General features: G+C 41.6%; 1 protein-coding gene across 1 annotated transcript; it reads right to left on the bottom strand.

Annotated features, from left to right (window-relative positions):
• Window positions 1-629: 629 nt before the first annotated feature.
• On the bottom strand, window positions 630-19,419 carry LOC123443758 (myosin-17-like). The gene is made up of 39 exons (XM_045120283.1): window positions 19,027-19,419; window positions 17,474-17,602; window positions 17,054-17,197; window positions 16,818-16,963; window positions 16,561-16,717; window positions 16,401-16,459; window positions 16,119-16,278; window positions 15,858-16,007; window positions 15,640-15,776; window positions 15,392-15,538; window positions 15,197-15,298; window positions 15,060-15,117; window positions 14,878-14,979; window positions 10,025-10,059; window positions 9,749-9,875; window positions 9,486-9,656; window positions 7,843-7,974; window positions 7,665-7,774; window positions 7,490-7,550; window positions 6,814-6,991; window positions 6,456-6,661; window positions 6,180-6,299; window positions 5,996-6,094; window positions 5,682-5,903; window positions 4,172-4,311; window positions 3,786-3,900; window positions 3,640-3,693; window positions 3,466-3,546; window positions 3,157-3,327; window positions 2,760-2,912; window positions 2,473-2,679; window positions 2,243-2,383; window positions 2,094-2,164; window positions 1,915-2,014; window positions 1,790-1,846; window positions 1,634-1,690; window positions 1,467-1,547; window positions 1,257-1,339; window positions 630-1,167 (listed from the first exon to the last, which is right to left on the bottom strand). Exons 1-39 carry the CDS (start codon window positions 19,027-19,029, stop codon window positions 1,044-1,046), a joined length of 4,590 nt encoding a protein of 1,529 aa, XP_044976218.1. The 5' UTR covers window positions 19,030-19,419; the 3' UTR covers window positions 630-1,043.
• Window positions 19,420-20,610: the final 1,191 nt, after the last annotated feature.

Here is a 20,610-nt window from a genome sequence, read left to right as displayed (position 1 = left end):
CGGCCAATTAGCCACTTGACGACGACATGGAAGCGAACGGATTCACTTCCCGAGGTTCTGGAGAAGGATGTTACGGAGGCAAAGCTGGAGAAGACAAAATTTTAGTTCTCAAGGCTCATGCCGAACACAGCAAACGAGCACAGTTGATTATAGATTAGATGTATTGATTATACCTCTAGAGCTGGACGATTAGATGTATTGATTATACCTCTAGAGCCGGACGAGCATCGCCTTTTTTATGTAAATGTGATGAAATCCATCATGTTTAAATGAAATTTGAACATGTTTACATGAAATCCAATCATGTTTGCATGAATTTCATTCAAAAAATATTGAAATGTATGCCCTTGCTACTAGGACATTTGATGTTTATGGTTTGTCTGATTGTTGGTTGTAAGTGTCATATGTATGTCTCGTGATACCGGTGAAATTCTTGCTTCTGGTAAACCATTCACCATTGCATTTGAATAAACATGGATGGGCCATAAGTCTGCTTTTTTAAACCTATGAATGTTGTGACAGTTAGACCAATTTCTGCATCTCAACACTCTTTCATCAAGGTGCGACAGACGTATGATTTTGATGTAAAAACAGATGATAAACATCTAGATTCATGGTACACCAAAAAATATTAGTCACCAATGTGCAATTTCCTTTAACTATGATCTTCGTTGCAATTTACAACATGCCGAAGATTGAAATGAACGACCCAAATGACTGACTAGTAGCCGTGGAAAACCTTTCCAGAAGCTAAACAGACGACGAACTTTTCCAATAGCAGCTCGGCATCCTAACCAAAGGCATCCGACCCCTGGCATTGCAAATATAAAATTTGACCTCCCAACAAAAAGGGGAGCCAAACTGAAGACATAACCAATCAATCAAACCGAGGACCTAACAAAAAATATGAAACAGATCTACCAAATAACTTGACCAGACTAGATTTGATTTGGTAGAAGTAAAAGCCATGAGTATATACATGATTTGTGCACAGATCGAGTGGGGAAAGGAATGTAAAAGACGCAAGCTGAAGGACTGCACGCTTAGTCCTTTCTTTGGTGTAGGAAGGTAAATCCAGAATTCTCCCGGATCAAAGGTGGCATATCAACGTCTGTTACCTCGATTTCTGTCATTGACTTTGAAATGTCGTCCACCGAAAATGGAATGCTGTGGTTTGAAGTATCATGGGCAATGTCAGATCAGGGACACAAAATTACTGCGGTAAACTAATTATTGAACTTGGAAAACGAAATAACCTTGAATCGTCATCCAACAAGAAAGAACTGCTCACTGCATTGTTCGAGTCTTCTGTCATCATTATTCTCATACTTGAGATGACCTACAACCAATTTTTTTCACTGTCAGAAACAGGTAGTAGCAAAGGAACATAGATAGCACCACTTGCTAACACAGCAACATATGAAACATGAATAAACCGGTAATTATATTAAGTATAACAAGCTTACCTCTGACGAAACAGTGTGGGTGCCATATTTGTCATCCCAATACATTGTACTGATTCGATATAGCTGTTGTATGCTAAGGACCTGAAAGTTTTTGAAGTATGTGACACGTCACAACTAATATATGCTTTAATGATTGCTGAAACTTAAGTGAATTCAAAGTCACTTACAGGGCACAAATCGTTGGTGATTTCTTTCAATGTTTTCTTTGGCTTTTGATGAATTACCTAATAATACAAGTACATGTCTCATTAGGTTACATACAATTTCCACTCACAAAATTGCAAATAGACCAACTAATGAACTAATCAGTATAGAACACCTACAAGGAATCCAACGGCCTGCCTAATATGCTTCAACTCTTCCCAGGAAGAACCTGCATACTGTACATCACATAAAATTAGCACACAAATTAAATATCACCAAGGGAAAGAAAATCACCGGTACCTACCTCTTCAGTGGCATAAATGCACCACTGCTCTAACTCAGCCAATCCAGCTTTGACATATTCTCCGTTGCTAAATGAACAGCACTCACGCCGGAGAAGCAGACTGCAAGATACAGGATATCTTAAAATCCTAATGGGAAGAAGTAAAATGTACCACCAGTAGAGCAAGAACCATCTCTTACCTATTGAACAGCTGGACATTAATAAACGAAAATATCTGAGTGAACACCTTGCTGATTAAGAATGAAGGGACCTGACGTATCAATAAAATAAATGTTAATGCATACATACTCAAAAATAGTGTGTCCATTTAGAGTTTTAGGTTACATACATAATTGGCTTTCAAAACATTCAGGTAGTTTGTTAATATTTTCACAATACTCTGCCAATGTGCGATCAGAGTTTGTTGGGCCAAGGCATTTGCTTGAGAACGAGATCCTTTTATCAAACTTGCACGAGAAGTTCTTGGTGCCTGCAAAACAAGTAGGAAGTAAATAATAAACCCTGAAGTTCACTGTTCTTCTGCAAAATAAAAGGAATTCTAGTGCCAATAAATCATACCTGGATGCAAAGACCAAGCAATGGAGATATCTCTTTCTTCAGATTGTCTCTAATCATTCCATATATCTTCTCGAGGAAAGCTGTAAGCTGTTGCTTGAAAAGCAGAGCAGGATACTTAGCTTCCACTTGACGAAGATCACCTAGTCCTCCAATCAAGCGGCTACCAAGAAAAGGTCGTGCAGCACTTTGTGGAGAAGCTCGAATTCCCTTGTGTATTCAGAAACAACAAAATTAAGAAGAAAAAATCAGACTATAAAACTAGCGAGGGCGGGATAAAGATGTTTTACCGAAAAAACCCTCCCAAACGATGCAGCAGTTGACCTTCGCCTCTGAGGAGTGAGTCCAGCTGCTCCACTTGTTTTCAGTGTCCTTTGTAGAAGTAGGAGTAATGTGGATGAATTGGAGAGCCAATACGCTAACTTGTCGTTATTGTCCTGGACCTTTGGAAAGGAACAATTCGAACATGATATAGCAGTACCCATAGAGAATAAACAAAAGGAAATGTAAACTTTATTGGAGCATTTTAAAAATAATATTTATTACTACCCCTTTTACTTATATGTGTTATTCAACGTCAATCATGAAGGCCTAAGATATCAGTTCATTAAATCAAACTTGACAAAATATGAGTGTTTTTCCCAGAAAGAAGGGTTCGCAAAGAAACAAGCAATAGGTATGACCTACCTCTATAGCAGAGCCTATTGTTTGAATAATACGGTCAAACACACCAGTTCTTTCAACTTCAAATGATCTCCAGTGCAGAAGGCACCTGTATATAACGCAAGCTGCAATAGCCCTACCACTGGAGAATCCCAAATCTTGTGATACGCACTTGATAAGCAGGTCTTGGTTTTCCTGGAGCATAAATTAACAAAAACAATCATGATGAAAAAGAAATCCCATTAGAAACACACATACAATTTCAGGATCAAAGAAGAAAAAAAGGTACATAACTCGGAAAGACTCAACAAACATAGTCAACAAGTAGCACACCTGTTGCTTCTCGTTAAGTGATTTTTGCGGCTTCTCCTCAGCCTCGGGTTCTTTGAGATTCAGTGAGATGGGGGTTAAATCCTGCACAAAGATATTCATATAGAAAAGTTATTTATTATAGCAGTTACTTTTGAAATTATAAGTCATCTATATGGTTATGTTCTTTCCACTTACTGGTGATGACTTTACCTCCCCATTCGGAGCATTCACAATCTCCGGAGTCCTCAGCTAACAAAGTCAGTTAATTTGAAATATTAGGTCATTTTGATGAAAATAAGAGTATATTTGTACAGAATGCAAGTGCCAGGGATATGCCATACTTGGAAAGGAGACTTGGGATAGGCAGCTAATGATTTCGCAGTAGGAGAAATTGCAACAGCCTGTTGACGAAGCACCTTGTTCTCCGACTCCATGTTAGTTGCTTTTTCTTCCAGCCTGATTACATTTTCAAGATAATACTATTAAATAGTTATGCAAAATAAAACAAACACTACTGAACCGCTAAACAGAGGTATCATCCTTAACAAGCAAAACAAAACACAGCCAAATGAATCAACAATAATTAGTACTCCCTCCATCCCAAAATTCTTGTCTTAGATTTGTCTACATATGAACGTATCTAGTCACGTTTTAGTATTTTGATACATCCATTTCTGAACAAACCTAAGACAAGAATTTTAGGACGGAGGGAGTAGTTTGATTGTACCTCTGGGCAGTGTCCTGAAGTTGCTCAATCTTTTTCTCTGCGCCTTCGAATTTCTTCATTAGTTCTTCATTTCTCCGTTCAGCTTCAGCATGTTCTTTCTTTGCAGACTCTGTGGCTTGCCTTTCAGCTTGCAGCAAAGCCTGTAAAATCAAAATACAGCTGAAATTTGACTTTGTCATACAATAACATGATTTCCGATTCGAAGCCTGCATCGCCCTTTAGTTCAATCACTATAAAAAAACATAGCACTTCACACTAGGAAACTCGGATACGACCAAAACCGCAGGATCAGGCGTGGATAGTGCCCAGATACTCGGATACACCCCAGATACGTCGGGATACATATCCTGCATGCATCTGAGGATTTTCTACTTTCCAGAATCCAGACCTGATGCCTGACCTGAGCACCGCCTTCCCAACAAAAGAGAAGGCTGGTCACCATTGCTACAGTGTATTGAAAAACACAGTTGCTTAAGATACCCAAGAAGGGGATCATGTCATGCCCAAATATGACAGATCCTACATATCGGCTTCAACTGAAGTTGCTGCGGCCGAAAAAGGTTAGGATCATATTTATGATGCATCCTGTATACTTTAGTTGATCCCCACTACTTCTATTTATCTCAACATGCACACATGTCACCTCACCAACCCTACTACTTTTATTTCTCTCAACATGCACAAACTTTGCTTTTATTTCTCTCAACATGCATGAGAAATATCACTAATATTCTACAAATAATTTAAAACTATATAATAATCAAATACAATAAATCATATCTATTTTTAGTCTTCATTCTCATGTTCAAATTCAGACAACGAAATCGCATCAAAACAATATAAAAAAAGGGCAGCCCGGTGCCCCGGTGCACGTACCTCCCGCTTGCGCAGGGTCCGGGGAAAGGTCCGACCACTTTGTGTATGATCAAAGTGGTATACTGCAACCAATTCCCGCAGAAAAGCGGGGTATCGTCTGGTTTTCTATGTTTGTATCACCTTATCGGCATTCCTAAACTGTCCCTTTTTCCATTTTCATGTAAAAATCATTAACTTCTATAGTACCGTGGTACCTGTATCTGGGCAACCTAGACTTTACATACAGTGACAGAACTCTCTCTTTTTTCTCCAGGCTTAAGTTGACACCTGACAGCATTTTGTTCATATGAATATATGACAAGCAAAAGGCGGGAAATCTTTCCAACATTTCAGAGCGAAGCAGAGTTTCAGGTTCAAATGAACATACAAGTCTGGCATATGCATCTTAGTTAGGACGCAGAGGCCGCAGGGTAATAAAAGCTTCCATTAACTTAAAAATAAACTCACCGGTTGATGTTGTCAATGAAAAATGTCCTAACATATGATCACCGTGTTTCCAAAATATTAGGGTAAATATACGCGGTAATTTTATATGGACTGATTCTCCATAATTGTTCAAGACCAAAGGACCAAGTACCCGACGAAATAAAACAACTGCATGAGAAGTGTAGAAATAATTCAGCTGACACCATACCTTCAGTTGATCAACTTCAGCTGTTAGCGAGTTAATCTTTTCAGTGTCTTCAACCAATACAGGAGTCTCTTTGATTACTGGAGGTGCTTCTTCAATTGCCTTTCTTGCTGCTTCTCTTTCCTTAGTGGCCATGGTCTTTGCTTCTTCAACTTGAAGTTGTAGATCATGCAATGTTTCTTGCAGCTTAGCAATTTCTTGAGCTTTTGCTTCCTCAAGGTCAGTCTGCACAAAGGAACATTAAACATAAATCCCATATTATCAACATTCAAATAGGGTCATCGGTACTACGACCGAAATGAAGAAATCACAGGTACCCTTAATCGTTTTTCCAGTCCTAAGCGCCATGTTAACTCTTCAACGCGCTTCTCAAGCTTATCTTTGGCCTCTTTGAGGGCTCCAGTTTCTCTTGCGGCCTGCAGATGACTCATGAATAACACAAAAATGACATATGGGCCATGGTAAAAGCATTGAAAGAACGCAAAGCGTAAGGGGTATTACCATCTTGAGATTTCTCAGCTCTCTTCTTGCAAGCCTTTGTCTCCACGCACACTGGTAAGTAAGAACTGCTCGCTGCATATTCTTGTAATGTGAATAGTCTCTGTGGCAGCGCCATCGAGCCTGTGTTCAAAATGCAATGTTACAAGTTGCTTTTATATTAACGAGGCAGGGTAGAGAATTGCGAAATTTGAGAAGTTTGAGGAACCTCAAGGCATGGAATGATTCATAAAAAATGAAGAATATAACTAATAACAATTTGATCAAAACAGAACGTACTTGGATATGGACAGCTGCTTTGGTTTCCTTTCTGAATCTGAATTCGTTGCGAGCAGACATTGCCCTAGCACCAGTCTGCAGCGTGACTGTAGCTGCTTGCAGTAGTAAATAAGATCCGCGTGCTTTGTGACGACGCACATTTTTTTGTATTTTCACTGCTGCTGCTTCTCGTCTCATGCACTCGTACAAATTACGAACCAAGGTCCCTGAGTTACAACAGGGAAAAAGAAGAGGACATGAAATATGTAAAATACTACAGCAACTCCATTACAGGATATGGCACGACATCACTCTGCTCTACACATCCATTGGCACGCGCGCGCGCACATATATATAGAGAGAGAAAGAAGGGTGGAACCTCTAACAAAAGATTGTAGATGTGTTGCTGCTCTTCTAACCAAAACAAACTGTTTCCGTGCAATATATGTACGCATTAGTCTCTGTATAATTCTTGCTGCTTTCCCTAATACTTCTGCCCTCCGTGCATCCAAATCAGCCATTTGTCCAGCTCTCAGAAATACCTTTGTTTTTCCTATCTGAAAGTCAACCAAATGGACTATGTAAGAATTAAGAACAACTCCGAGTCTACATACAACTTATTTTACATGACAGAATTTCTGGAACTAAAGTAGATAATACAATCAAATCTACAGCAACAGTGTTTTGTGAAAACAAGAAAAGACTAGTAATGGTAAGAAAAGTGAGTTCATTCAACATGCCAACACACATGTGCTGCAATCCACATCTGAAAGATGGATTCTTTTTCATTGATGTCAAGATGTTGCCACAGATAGGACGGTAAATAAGAATCACACAGAAGAAACATCTCAGATATGGTTCTTGGAGTTCAATTTCGGAATTATATGTAAAAGAACATTGAGTAATAAAGGGAAATTATATTTCAGTTCACCAACATCATTGTGTCATGCTAAAATGTCCCTAGATTGCAACCTAAGATAAATGGTAGTACTAAATATCAATGCCAGATGAAATGGGTTATGGATCCTAGTAGTAATTTGGATTCCATGTCCTACCTGGTAGTTCTCCAACTTCATTTTTTCCAGAATCTTTTGGCATGCAATCTTATCGTCGTTACTGGACATAAAATGTACAGGCAAAAACAAATACTAGTCAATAACTTGAAAACAGAATTAAATGGCAAATAAATGAACAGAAGACTCTATATTGATTTCTGTGTGGATTGCTTACCTTCCTTCTAGAAGTTCAGGGCCAAGAACACCAAAGCGATTAACAAATTCATAGAATGTTTTTCTTGTGGGGTATCCAGCACAGCTTATCCTGATAGCTTCAAGAACACCCTGCAAAGTCAGGTATTAGCTCAACAGATGGTAACGACAAGAATAATAAAAGAGTATACGACTCTTACTCCACATCGTAGTTGTTGTATAACATTTGTGTTCTCAAAAATGGCTGGCTTGAGGAGATTATTTGGCTTCACACATCTAATATAATGGGGTTCAGTAGAGCTCAAGGTCTCCATGAGAGACTGAAGTTGCAGCTGAGAATCGAACAGAAAGAATGTCAACAAAAAGGAAGACAAGAACACTATAAGGACTAAGGAGAATCAAGATATTTACATACTCTATTTGAAGGACTGGATCATGAGAAATTACTATTATTTTAGAAAAGGAGCTGACAGATAATAAAGACTTAGGCACTCATTATAGTCGCATAGACACTATGAACTTTCTAATTGGCGCTACTAAATACATGCAAACCAACATTATGCCACTAACTCGGGAAAGGAGGAACTATGCAGGGGCGTCATCATACACTGCAATCAAGGAAAAGAATGGATCAAGTACAACAAATGTATGAAGGGCATTTGAGCAACAATGGACATACAAGATCGTAGACAATACACCTAACCTTCCGATAAATAGCACCAATGTAGTGGGTACAGATATAACATTTTAAACACACCCATATGCATTAAGTTCTATGTGTGGGGCATGTATCAGTACTTGATTTATTAAATTACAATATTTTGATGCGCATACCAGATTCAATGTTCACAAGCTTACAAATTATCATGCACTTAATATTTTCAATATAGACCAAATTCATGCCATGTACTCCCTCCGTCAGGGTTTATTAGGCTCAGAGACGACTTCTCTTGGACCAAGGCACATAGTAATTTGCTCACATTAATTCTTCCATCCCACTCCCAATGCACTCTCTCATATGCCAATTTTGACATGCAACTAATGAAAAAGCATGCATACAATGTATTTATATTCAGCTATGGGACTAGCAACAATGCCTCTCACTACGGCCAATGAAATGGTTACATGCATGTAGGTTTTCAAAGTAAGGCCTTATAAAGAGGAACATGCTTGTGATGCTCTTAGGACTAATAAACCCGGACGGAGGGAGTACCATAGGAGTATAGCACATACAGTTAACAGTTTTATAGCCATATGCACTCAGATGCTTGCAGTAGACCTGAGAAAAAGTGAACCAACCCTTCAGGCTTGGCCCAGCCCAGGCCCAGGCTTAGACCGGACATGGGCAAAAAAATGTTGGGGACAACATCTCTATTAGCCCATAGGAGTACAATTTTATTCATTTTTGGTTACCTATCCAACTAGCTTAACAGGATAGCCTGGCAGCTCAAGTGCCCCAAATCAAATCAGGCCTAAACCCAGCCAGATCACAAATTTGATCAGCTCTAGCTCAAAGTAACATATCAAATCACAAAAAAGTCCATCTTGCATGAAAAGGCTGCCAAATCTGCCCAAAATAACTGCAGACTGCCAAGCATGACAGCTGTACAAATTCGGCAGGGACATGTCGAAGGTTAATACAGATGAGAGCACAACATGGATATCATCTTTAACAGTGACAAAGTGACAGCGGCATCCATAGGTTCTTCCGAGTCTTAAGGGAATCTATCGGCAATTGGTGCTTAATAAATTATACCCTAAATAGCTTCTAAAGAAACAAGGATTTCATTTAACGGAACAAAGTGGTGTACACCAATAAAAAATAAAGCAAGTAGAACTTCACCTTAAAACGTGACCCAATAGATGAAAATTTGGAAGACTTTGATGATTCTTCAGGGAGTGAAGGGAATAAACTAGCTACAAAAGGACATGATGAAGCATTCAGCAAATCCTGATGTTCTGCCACTACATAATCTTTGTTCTTGTCTAAGAAATGATCAGCCTGGTATGTCACCTGTGGATGATAATAAAAAGTGCCTAATTAGTATGGTATTATATTCTATATGAGCAATTGAGCATGCTTATCATTTTATGAAGAAAGCTCACATCGCCGGCATAATGGACGACTGTAAAGTCTGTACGTGAAAGCTTTGGTTTGACGAATCGCTTGTTATTCTTAAACGTTGTATACAGCTTCTGCGCAAATGTCTCATGTGTTGATCTGGGAAACATACTGCACAAAATATAGGAAAACATTGTTAAGACACAAGATGTCACACATCAGTTACAACACCACACAATCATACTAAACATCATGGCAATTGAAGCAATCTATGTTGCTTGCAAGTGGGCTGGAATGGTAACTGGAAGTTCCAAACATACCATGCTTCGTCCAGAAGCGCAATCAATCCACCTTTCTGAAAATAGCAGAAAACATGTTACTGCTATTGTATATAACGAAATATAAACAGAATACTTGCAATACCAATATGTCCATTATAGTTCTCATGATCAATACTAATAGTTGTTTAGCCATCCCTTAGCTCATCACAGAACTACAAGTGTCACGACTTGTTCGTTTGTAAAGGCCAATATGACTACTTTATTGCTTTTTTTATAACATAAACCCCTTCACTCCACTACGTTAGAACGTTATGAGCATCACAAAACAGATTAATTTGGCACTAAGCCCCTTCAAAATTTTAAGCACAAACTATCACCAATCCATTATATAACCCTTAGCTCTTTTCACAGTAAGTTTCACTCCTTGACTCTAAAAAACCAGACAAAACACTCTAAACTCTTCGTAGCGTTTTATCCATTTTAGCAGGTGTGACATCTATAAGAATATGTTACAACATCATAAGGCAAATTGCTTCCTCGATGCATAATACTCATTCCCCCGTCCTCCCACCCTAATCTCACTCTCTCTACCTCCCCCTTCCAACATAGCCGACCATTGTTGTCCCCTCCTACCCGTACTCCTACTGCCTCACCTTCCGTCATCTCCCCGTCCTCCCACCCTAATCTCACTCTCTCTACCTCCCCCTTCCAACATAGCAGACCACTGTTGTCCCCTCCTACCCGCACTCCTACTGCCTCACCTTCCTCCAATCCCTCTTTCCCTCCCACTACATGCCCAAGTACCTATGCCCACAGTTGCCCCCTCATGTGCCCCTACATCAAAGGCTATTGCACTGGCAGCTAAAAGATATATGTGGAACTAGCCAAGGGGTGGAAGGTAAACAATATTGAGTAAGAGTGTTGTTCGAAATCCAAGGCGCATATCGATCTACTGAGAATCAAACAATCACACAATCATGAAGACGCCAAGATTTGTTAACATGGTACGCCTAACATCGGCTACATCCCTAGGGCATGACTACAAGCGCTCCTCCCCATTGAATGATACCGCTACAAATCTACAATACCGCACACCGGTTGCCCAAGCACCAACACATGCTGCCGACTCCCTCGCGTACTTGTTCTATTATGTTGGCATAGGTTACATTGTGTGCCTACCCTCACATTATAAAGGAGCCTAGGATACAGGTGTCCAACTCGAACATGACTCCATACCCCTATTGTTAGAATAAATCCGAGGCTCTCCGCCGATCTACCGAGGACCAAGCAATCACACAAGCACGACACCGAGATCTGTTAACGGGGTTCACCGATATGGCTACATCCCCGGGGCATGACTACGGGCGCTCCTCCCCGTGACACCGTCACAATACCGCACCCTGGCCGCCCGGGCGCCAGCACACGCCGTCGGCTCCCCCCATGTGCGTGTGCTATTATGTTGGCATAGGTTACATCGTGTGTCTACCCTCTCATTATATAAGAGGCATAAGGGTACAGGTGTCCTAATAGGACACGACGCCTACCTTGTCTACACACCGTACGACTCCAAGTCCAACTGTAACCTACCTTGTACAATAATATTCGACACAACTCTAACAAATTCCACCTTGGCGAATATTCTCCACCGCCTTGGATTCGTCCATGCGTCAAACCTCCATGTACATTGGACTTGAGATAAGCCATGAGCACCACTGCTACTCCCAGACTCCATGTGACTCCACCTGCAACTGTAGTCCCTTCTCGTCTTCTTCACAGTCAACCCTCAAGCAAAGTTAAGTTCCTTATTACCCTACTTTGTGCTTCCAACTTCCGGAGTATCCGTTCAACGCCATCACACACTGATCACTGACCTGCGTGAAAGTGAACAACCCACATATTGAATGCCACATATAAGACTTACCTGAACTCAACATCCTCGCTCTTTCTTGACCGTCCGTATGAAACTTGAAGGAATTTCACCATCGCCTTGTGTCACCCCAAGTCAAATTCGCAGTTGTCTCATCCTTTTCTCGAATAGTCTCTGACATGTCCCACAGCTATAGCACTCCGCCTCCTTCTGTACTTGTCATCCGCACTTTGCCATGTGCAGTGAACCCCACAGAATATACGGTCATGTACTCTCTCCGCTTATGACAATTCAGACTTTCCGTCACTTTCTCAGATTCTCCATGGTCAACTCCCGTCCATCAAACCGGCACCGATAGACCCAGTCACCAACTTGAATCCGATACTCGCCAACACTGCTTCAGCACCCTTTTCACAATTTGTCTGACCACATGTCTGACCACCAGTGCTTGGTCTGTCGCTATGTCCCGTGCTTACCGCACGCCTCGCCGCTATCACCGCGTCAAGCATGTGCTACCCTGGTCGAGTTTCCCAAGGTCGCGAACCCACACCACTCAACCCCCACTGCAGAGAACCACCGATCATCACCGACCGGTGCCGAGTATCACGTCTCCATTAGACCACTGGTACCCAGTCCGATCCACGTGTCTCTCGCTATCCGCTGAAATAGGCTTCGACTCTCCATGCATTTACGCCGTAGCCCCTCCATCAGCACAGAGTGAAATCTTCCGCTAGACTCCAGCTCCACCTTCAACATGACTCCATGTAGCTGGCCCTGCTACCCCGCGCCCTGTTGACTTCAAGCTCTCATGTGTGCACTGCCTTTCATTAACCCTACGCCATAGTCTGTTGAAGCCGCACAAGCCCTCGGGCCTGCACCACGTGTTTCCACGCCCTAGAAGTTGGCCACCATCAGCATCACGCTCCTATGTCGTCGTCGCTGAAATCACCACCGTCTTCTGCTTTGACCGACATCCTCGTCGATCCGTCAGACAGTCCCGTCTGACCCAGCCGAAATTATCTAACTGCAACCATGCTCCACCCTTCGTCGTTTCCGCCCCGCATACCTCCGTGCATTGCTTGACGCCCTGTGTATGCATGATCCTGACACAGCATGCTCCAGACTCCACTTGAGCCTTGTACGCACGACGTCGCTGCACACGTCCATCTTCATCAACTTGCATCATGTCAATCTTTCATGGACTTGCAACCGCGCCTTTGTTTCTCGTAACGTGCGCCGCAGCCATCCTGTACATACATGTACGTGTACCAAGCAAAGAGAGCCAACCCAAGAATTTCTCTAGGAGCATTCCTGTGAACAACATCAAGTTCGTTTATCTTACTCACGTGCAGCCCCAAACCTTTTCCATCCTGCTCTTTTCCTTGATCCCCATGGATAGCTACACATACGGTGCCTGACGCCCTTTTTCCTTTAACAAATCTCACGCCGTCAAGCTGTCCTGCACGCTTCGCCGAGCCAACTCATACAACTCCTGTCAAAGCCTTTCCACTCCGGCCGTAAGTTCCTGATGGACCACGCCCTGCTTGAGCCACGTGCTACCCTTGGGATCCCCGTGTACCTTGAGCCATGCTAGTGCTGCACCTCGGCCATGAGAAATCCTCACGCCCTTGCTACTCCGTACACGTAGACCTGTTGGGCAGCCACGCCTTGACCCAGCCGCCCACCTGGTACTACCTGCTCCGTCCGGCTCGGCCACAGCACGCGCGAGCGCTCCACTAGGCCTCAGCCGATGCTGCTGTCCGGCCACATGCCGAGCTAAGGTGTTGCATCGCTCGCCTAATTGATCGCGCTGTTGTCGTATGCTAGGTCACCAGCTTGCCACGCACCCTGCTGCCTGATGCTTGTCCCGGTCTCATCAATTGCTCCTGATCCGATCTCCTCGTCGCTCCCGTCGAATACCGCACGAAAAATCTTCCAATCGATCAGCTTCGATACGATTATTCTGCACATTGATTTCAACGCGACTTCCCAAGATCCATCCTCTAGATCAACATCACGACCTCTTCCAACCTTGCTCATGATACCACTTGTTAGAATAAATCCGAGGCTCTCCGCCGATCTACCGAGGACCAAGCAATCACACAAGCACGACACCGAGATTTGTTAACGAGGTTCACCGATATGGCTACATCCCCGGGGCATGATTACGGGCGCTCCTCCCCGTGACACCGTCACAATACCGCACCCTGGCCACCCGGGCGCCAGCACACGCCGTCGGCTCCCCCCATGTGTCTGTGCTATTATGTTGGCATAGGTTACATCGTGTGTCTACCCTCTCATTATATAAGAGGCATAAGGGTACAGGTGTCCTAATAGGACACGACTCCTACCTTGTCTACACACCGTACGACTACAAGTCCAACTGTAACCTACCTTGTACAATAATATTCGACACAACTCTAACACCTATCCACACACCATATGACTCAAAAGTTAAGCTGTATCGTAACTCGCACAAAACATTTAACACGTATTTAACAGGTGTACTTTGTCCAGTTTTAGAATCAAGGAGTGAAACTTAGACTCTGCGAAGAGCTGTGTAGAACAAGCTAGCGAACTCCCAGATGGAGGAGTCCAAAAGGTTTCCAAATGACGGAACAAAAGTTCCTCTTCCAGCCTAAACTAAGCTATTTCAAGTGATGTTTGTGAAAAGACACACAAAGCAGAAGCAAAACGTCAAGTGCTATCTGCTGGTCATTTACCGTACGCACATAAATTAGGACTTCTCATTATTTACAGTGATAAACCGATAATGACAGGATCAGAAACAATTCTCCTAAGAACAAACCATCACCTCTCAAACCACAATTACAGAATGTGAAGGGCTTTTGAAGAATTTTATCCTTTCTTTAATTGACACTGCATCCACCAACTTAACAGGGGAAAACATAAATAAGCAAGACAGTTCAACTTTCTGTCTCTATTTGACTTTCTAAGTCACATCATAACTACCTTGCATTTTGTGTGACCTGTCATAATACGGAAAATATGAAGAAATACGCACCTTCTCAATCAAGTCTAGCACATCTTGATTATCAACAAACTCTATGTAACTCCAGTTTATCTCCTCCCTAGTATATTCCTCTTGCTCCATTTTGAACACATGCTGCAAGACAACATCACATATTAAATCATGGACAAGAAATATCTATAGAGTAAAAACTATGGTCGAAATTCATGAAGTACCTGATTAAAATGTTGCTGCAGCTTTTCATTTGTATAATTGATGCATAACTGTTCAAAACTGTTCAGAGGACCATTTGTTTTAGCACATTCTGTGAATTGGATCGTTCATAAAGTTCAAAAAAGTGGAAAACACTAACCTGTTAATTTTGAAACTCTCAAATCCATAGATATCAAGAACACCAATCAGTTGTTTAGAGTTTGGGTCCTGTCCAATGGAGACATTAATTTTTTCCACGATCCTGTGCATACAGGATCACGGTTAAAATGAAAAATGTCAAGATTCAGAAGTTTAAAAAAAATCTAATTAGAGTTTTCTGCCAGAGGATCATTACCAATCAAACAATCGGGAGTATATTGTTTTGGCTAATGCATCTCTGCTAGCAAGTGCCGACTCAGGATCAAGTGTTCTAGTAATAATTTCTTCAGGAGTGACGATTTCTCGTGTTATCAGTGCCTTCTCCAAATTATTGCAATTGCACCTGCAAGAAACTTAGCAGTCAGCATTTTGGTTTATGGTCACAATGAACATATAGAAAATAGAAGGTGCAAAACATTCTTTAAAGGGAGATAATTCACTCACTCCAATAGCTCTGCTGCAGTATTGAGGTGAAACCTCGAGTTATCATCCTGAATCACAGATGAATCAACTTCTTTTCCCTTGGCAAAATTTATATTTCCAATATGAAGTACAGCTGCTACAACCCGGAATATAGCTTCCTGTAAAATAAATTAACAATGGTGTTGGTCTTTATTCCTGAAACAAGTATCTTAATAGCTTCAGTATTACACGAAACAGACCTGTTCTTCCTCATTGATTCCAACTATGTCCATGGCCCTCCGTGTTGCTAAATACTCTTCCGCGTCATTAATTCCTTCGACCTCAATACAGCTTGACTGATTGAGGTAGTGAAAAGATCTAGCATCAGCCAACTTATACCTTTGAGTATCCTGCAAATTACAGAAATCTATATTAAGAAGTGGACCTTTTGGACTACATTAAATTCCATATCCAGAAGGCAAATAATCAGATAGCAGCAGTGAGTCAATGTGAAAACCTACCTCAGGTGGTGCAGCACAAAGAAAATAGAAGCAATGGTAATTTCTTTCCGGAGTATTTATTTGGCATACGCGAGATCTCTCCAGCAAGTAAGTTCTTATAGCAGCTCCCGAGATTCGTCCAGTCTTGTCGAATTGGATCTCCACAAACTTGCCAAAGCGACTTCACCGTGAATTACAGACAAATGAGAATGACAAACAATCAGCTAGTGATATTTAAATAAAGGGAAGAAACAAATCTACTGAAGGAAAAGAAAAAGGAAAAAGAATCAAGCAAACCATTACCTCGAGTTATTATTCCTCACAGTTTTTGCATTACCAAAAGCTTCAAGAACTGGATTTGACTGAAATATTATTGGATATAAAGCAATCAACCAATGCATATGTTTTCCATTTGAAAGCTACAATTTGTAAGCAAAGAAGGAGAAGAGGTGAACGCCCTTGCCTCTAGAACTTGTTGCTCTACAGTTCGCCCTTCTACTCCAGATCGCCCACCTAAGTGTGCTAGATATCTCATAAGCATCTTTGTTGTTTCAGTCTTGCCAGCACCACTTTCACCACTAACTAATATAGAGTTGTTTTTTCCTTCATTTATCATTTCCCTGGTTTCCCACATTAATAAATCACATAAGGGTAATGTAGGGGTACTGATACTGGACCATGAATGGTCATCTATATGAATATTATACAGCAGGAATTCACCTATAAGCAACGTCAGCAATTGCAAAGACGTGAGGACTCAGCTCCCCAAAATCTGCACCCTTGTATTGCTCCATCATGTGGGTATCATAAAGATGTGGTAATCTTTGAAACGGATTTACCGCAATCAAAATGCTACCAGTGTAAGTCTGTGAATGCAAAGGAATGGTTATCATTTGCATTGCAAGTTATGCAATTGATGAAATGCACAACATTTACTCAAAAGATAATGAACTCACATATATTTCATTCAGTTCATAACGCGTAGCAAGATTCTGTAGAACACCAGGCTCGTGTAAGTATGATAATCTTGTCATATCATCCACTCCTCCTGGTGGAGCTTCCATATCCTTGGGGAACACTTTTGATCTGTCTGTAGTAACCTGTGCAAAAGCATTGCAACATGTTTCACAATCCACTTTCTGTCAAAAAGATCAAACCTAAAGCTCTAGCCATAGCATATGTAAAATAGTGAACAGCGCCATGAAGTTCCTTTTGCAGCCTAATACCCCTTTTCTAGATTGAAATAGAGCAGGATAATTAATACCATTCAGGGCGGTTAAGAAGAATATACTAAGAAAACAATATCTACATAATATGAACTTGTAATCATAACAAGATAACGATGTACAGAATGCACAAGAAATTGAAAAGATTACCTTTTTCCCATTTGATGTCTGCACATGAACTTCATTGTTTTTTATGCTGACAACCTCGCCATCTATCCATGCAAGATTTGGATCCTCCACCCAAACATGAGAACCAACAATGATGTTAGCTGGAGTTCCCTGCAAAAAGAAATGATACAGTAATCAGAGAGATGTCAAGGCATAGCAGAACTATGAGTAACCTGAAGATTTAATGGGTAATCTACTCTGCCTTACGCAATCATGACAGTGAATTGTGACCTATGTTGTTGAATTGACATACATCTTTAGTGAGAGTATGGATAAGAAAATCATATGTTCTACTACCCGCTAGTTCCGGGCGCACGCACGGGGGGTGGTGGGGGGGATTTAGCTAAATATTAGATTCATGCACCAACCAGTACACTAAAAAGCTTAAGCTGTTAAGGCAAAGTGAGCAATATATACATACTTAAGCCCTCTCCCTAGTGTCTAGGCTCCTCCAAATTAATGTAGTCATCAGAACTGAGCATACAATTATATTTCCCTAAAAATCATGGTTCTAACATGGACTCAAACTGGAACCCTGCTATTTTCTCATACAACTGTGCCAGCGGGACCTCGAACTCAGTACCTCAATATTGAGTTTCATGCACCGAACATTTTACCTAAAAGCATAGCTGCTATGGAAAGGTGCTTCAACAGGTTATTTCGTTGGGGACAGGTTCTAACTATGCAGACTAACTATATTTTGATATCAAGGGTACTACATGTAAAACAAATACAAACACACATCGGTTGGTTGAGACACTTCAAATGTAGGAATTCCTAAACAACTTTAGTTAGAGCTTTGCTAACGCATATCAGTTCAAAGCTCGATCGTCCATTTTACGGAGACAATAGAACCTAAAAACACATAACCCCAAAAATGCGCATTGACATACGAAAATTATGGCTCCATTTCTAGCAACAACATCAATTGCACACATAGAGAAGTGCCATATATAAGGTAAAATATTAGAACTTGTTTCGCACTAATGTATCAACAGAGAGGTGGGGGTATTTTATTCCACATCCATCACATCTGCTGAAGAAACTTTGCTGCAAATGACAGCTAGGGTAATAACTGATGTCATATGTGTCGTTGGTGGGAAATGGCCTTTTGGCTATGAAGTGAACTAAGAATAGCAACGCCCTGACTGCAGTACAAATAATTCACCACCTAAGAATACCAGCTATCACAGATTTTCGTGAACACAAGCTCCTTGGAAGTGGCTCACTAAGCAAGTTAACAAAGACTAAAAATAGGGCCAAGGTAAGCTCAATACTTGTAAGTCTTCTGTGGGCAATGGCACATCATGTTACCAAAAAAAAAGGGAAAAACACGAGGCTAGTAAACCTATCAATTTGGATGCCCGAATCCTCCAGAACTCATCCAACGCTTTGGGACCAATCCAAAACTTGGAACCCTAGCAAAATATGATTCGATCCGCAGGCACTTGAAGCAAAGCGCACGGCACCTAAGCTAATAGTACTAACTAGGAAAGCAAAATTAGTCCAAACAAGTATACGATCCGGAACAGTACCATGGGCAGATCAGGCTAGGATCGGAGGGGGCCACGAATTCCTCAGCTGCGGTAGGGGGATCCCGCCGCCCAAGTGGTCGGCGGCCGTCAGGTCTGCCAATTGGACCGCCTCCCCGCTTCGTCACCTACCCCTTTGCTAGCTGGTTGCTGTAACTTGTCGGCTTCCTCCACCCCTATCCCTTCTCCTGTATGCGGTTCACGCAGTTTGCTTCGTGGTTGCTAGGACCGCGTGTGGCTTCTCCCTCGGCGGTGACGGCGCGGCGGCTTCGTGCGTCGCCGTCGCGACGGCGAGTTGGGGAGGGAGAGGGAGGGCAGAAATGGTAATTACACGCTGTTCTAGTAGTTTTCTTCCGTTTGAAACAACCGAGGAATTCTGCTCTTGGTCCTGAAATGCGCTGTTTCCGGACGGCTAGGCAGTTAAATGTTTGCATTTCATTGCTTCGAGGGCCTGTAGTTTAATCAATTTTCTTCAAGGGCCTTGAAGCATTTACATTTTCGACCTCTAGAAAACTAAACAAACCTTGAAGTGTTATCGTATATTGTTTCTAACCTCTAAATCCGATACAATAAGCGTCGCGCAAGGGGCGAGCGCTCGCCGTGTCCACGTCGACACACGTGCAGCGCAGGGAAAAGTTAACAACGTGTGTTGTTGATACCTGATTTTAGCATGATGTAAAATACAATTAAGATGGTCTTGAATGAAAAGGTATTCAAAATGAAAGGTTTTACAATGTCGAATGAAACAATTTTGATGTCTGGGTCGTTGTTGTCCAAAATCATCTTAAGGGTCGAAAGTGTATTCGATATGACGGAATTTAACTTCCCGAGTGATGTTCGGCCGATTACATCTCCAAGACGACCTCGGATGAGTAATGTCTCTACATGAATTGTTTTTGTTTCGTCAAAACGAACGATTTTGATATATTTTTTTGTCTCAATCCGACTTCGTATGCGACCTGGAGGGACAAAACAAGATCAGGCTAAAGTTTTAGTCAGGAATCCGAGTGAAAAGTTTGCGGACCGAGTGAAGGTTGCCGGCCGAGTGAGAAGATGTCCGACGAATGAAAAACTTGTTTTCTAGACGAAATCCTATTTAGGAATGAAGAAATATGATCGTGCAATCCGAGTGAAGGATCCTAATATCCGATTGAAAAGGTTTGAATCCGAGTGACGTTGGCCAATATCTAATCGAAAGTTGAAAGATAGGTACAAAAGGTTGTCTAGATGTCTTTATATGGAAATGTGTTTAACACAAAAGTTGTGCGTATCATCAAGGCGGTTAACTTTGCTTTTGGAGTCATCATTATCTAAGATGGTATTCAGCCTGCAGAAATGATACAAGATCCGGACGGTACAGTCAGCCGTGTGGCCGAATCCGACTAGGAATTTAATATGACATCATGGAGAGTTTAAGATGGCCTTATTTGGAAAAGTAGTCAACAGAAGAAATATTGGTACCGTAGAGCCGGTCGATTTTGATATATAAATCATCTCAATCGGAGGTCATATGCAGATTCTATGGCCCGCGCAAGGAGCAAGACAGAGTTTGGGCCAGATTCGGGTTGAATCCGAGTTAGACTATAA

Source organism: Hordeum vulgare, chromosome 3H (genome assembly GCF_904849725.1).
Source record: "Hordeum vulgare subsp. vulgare chromosome 3H, MorexV3_pseudomolecules_assembly, whole genome shotgun sequence".
Taxonomy (NCBI): Eukaryota; Viridiplantae; Streptophyta; class Magnoliopsida; order Poales; family Poaceae; genus Hordeum; species Hordeum vulgare.
This window is presented reverse-complemented; position numbering and strand designations above follow the sequence as displayed.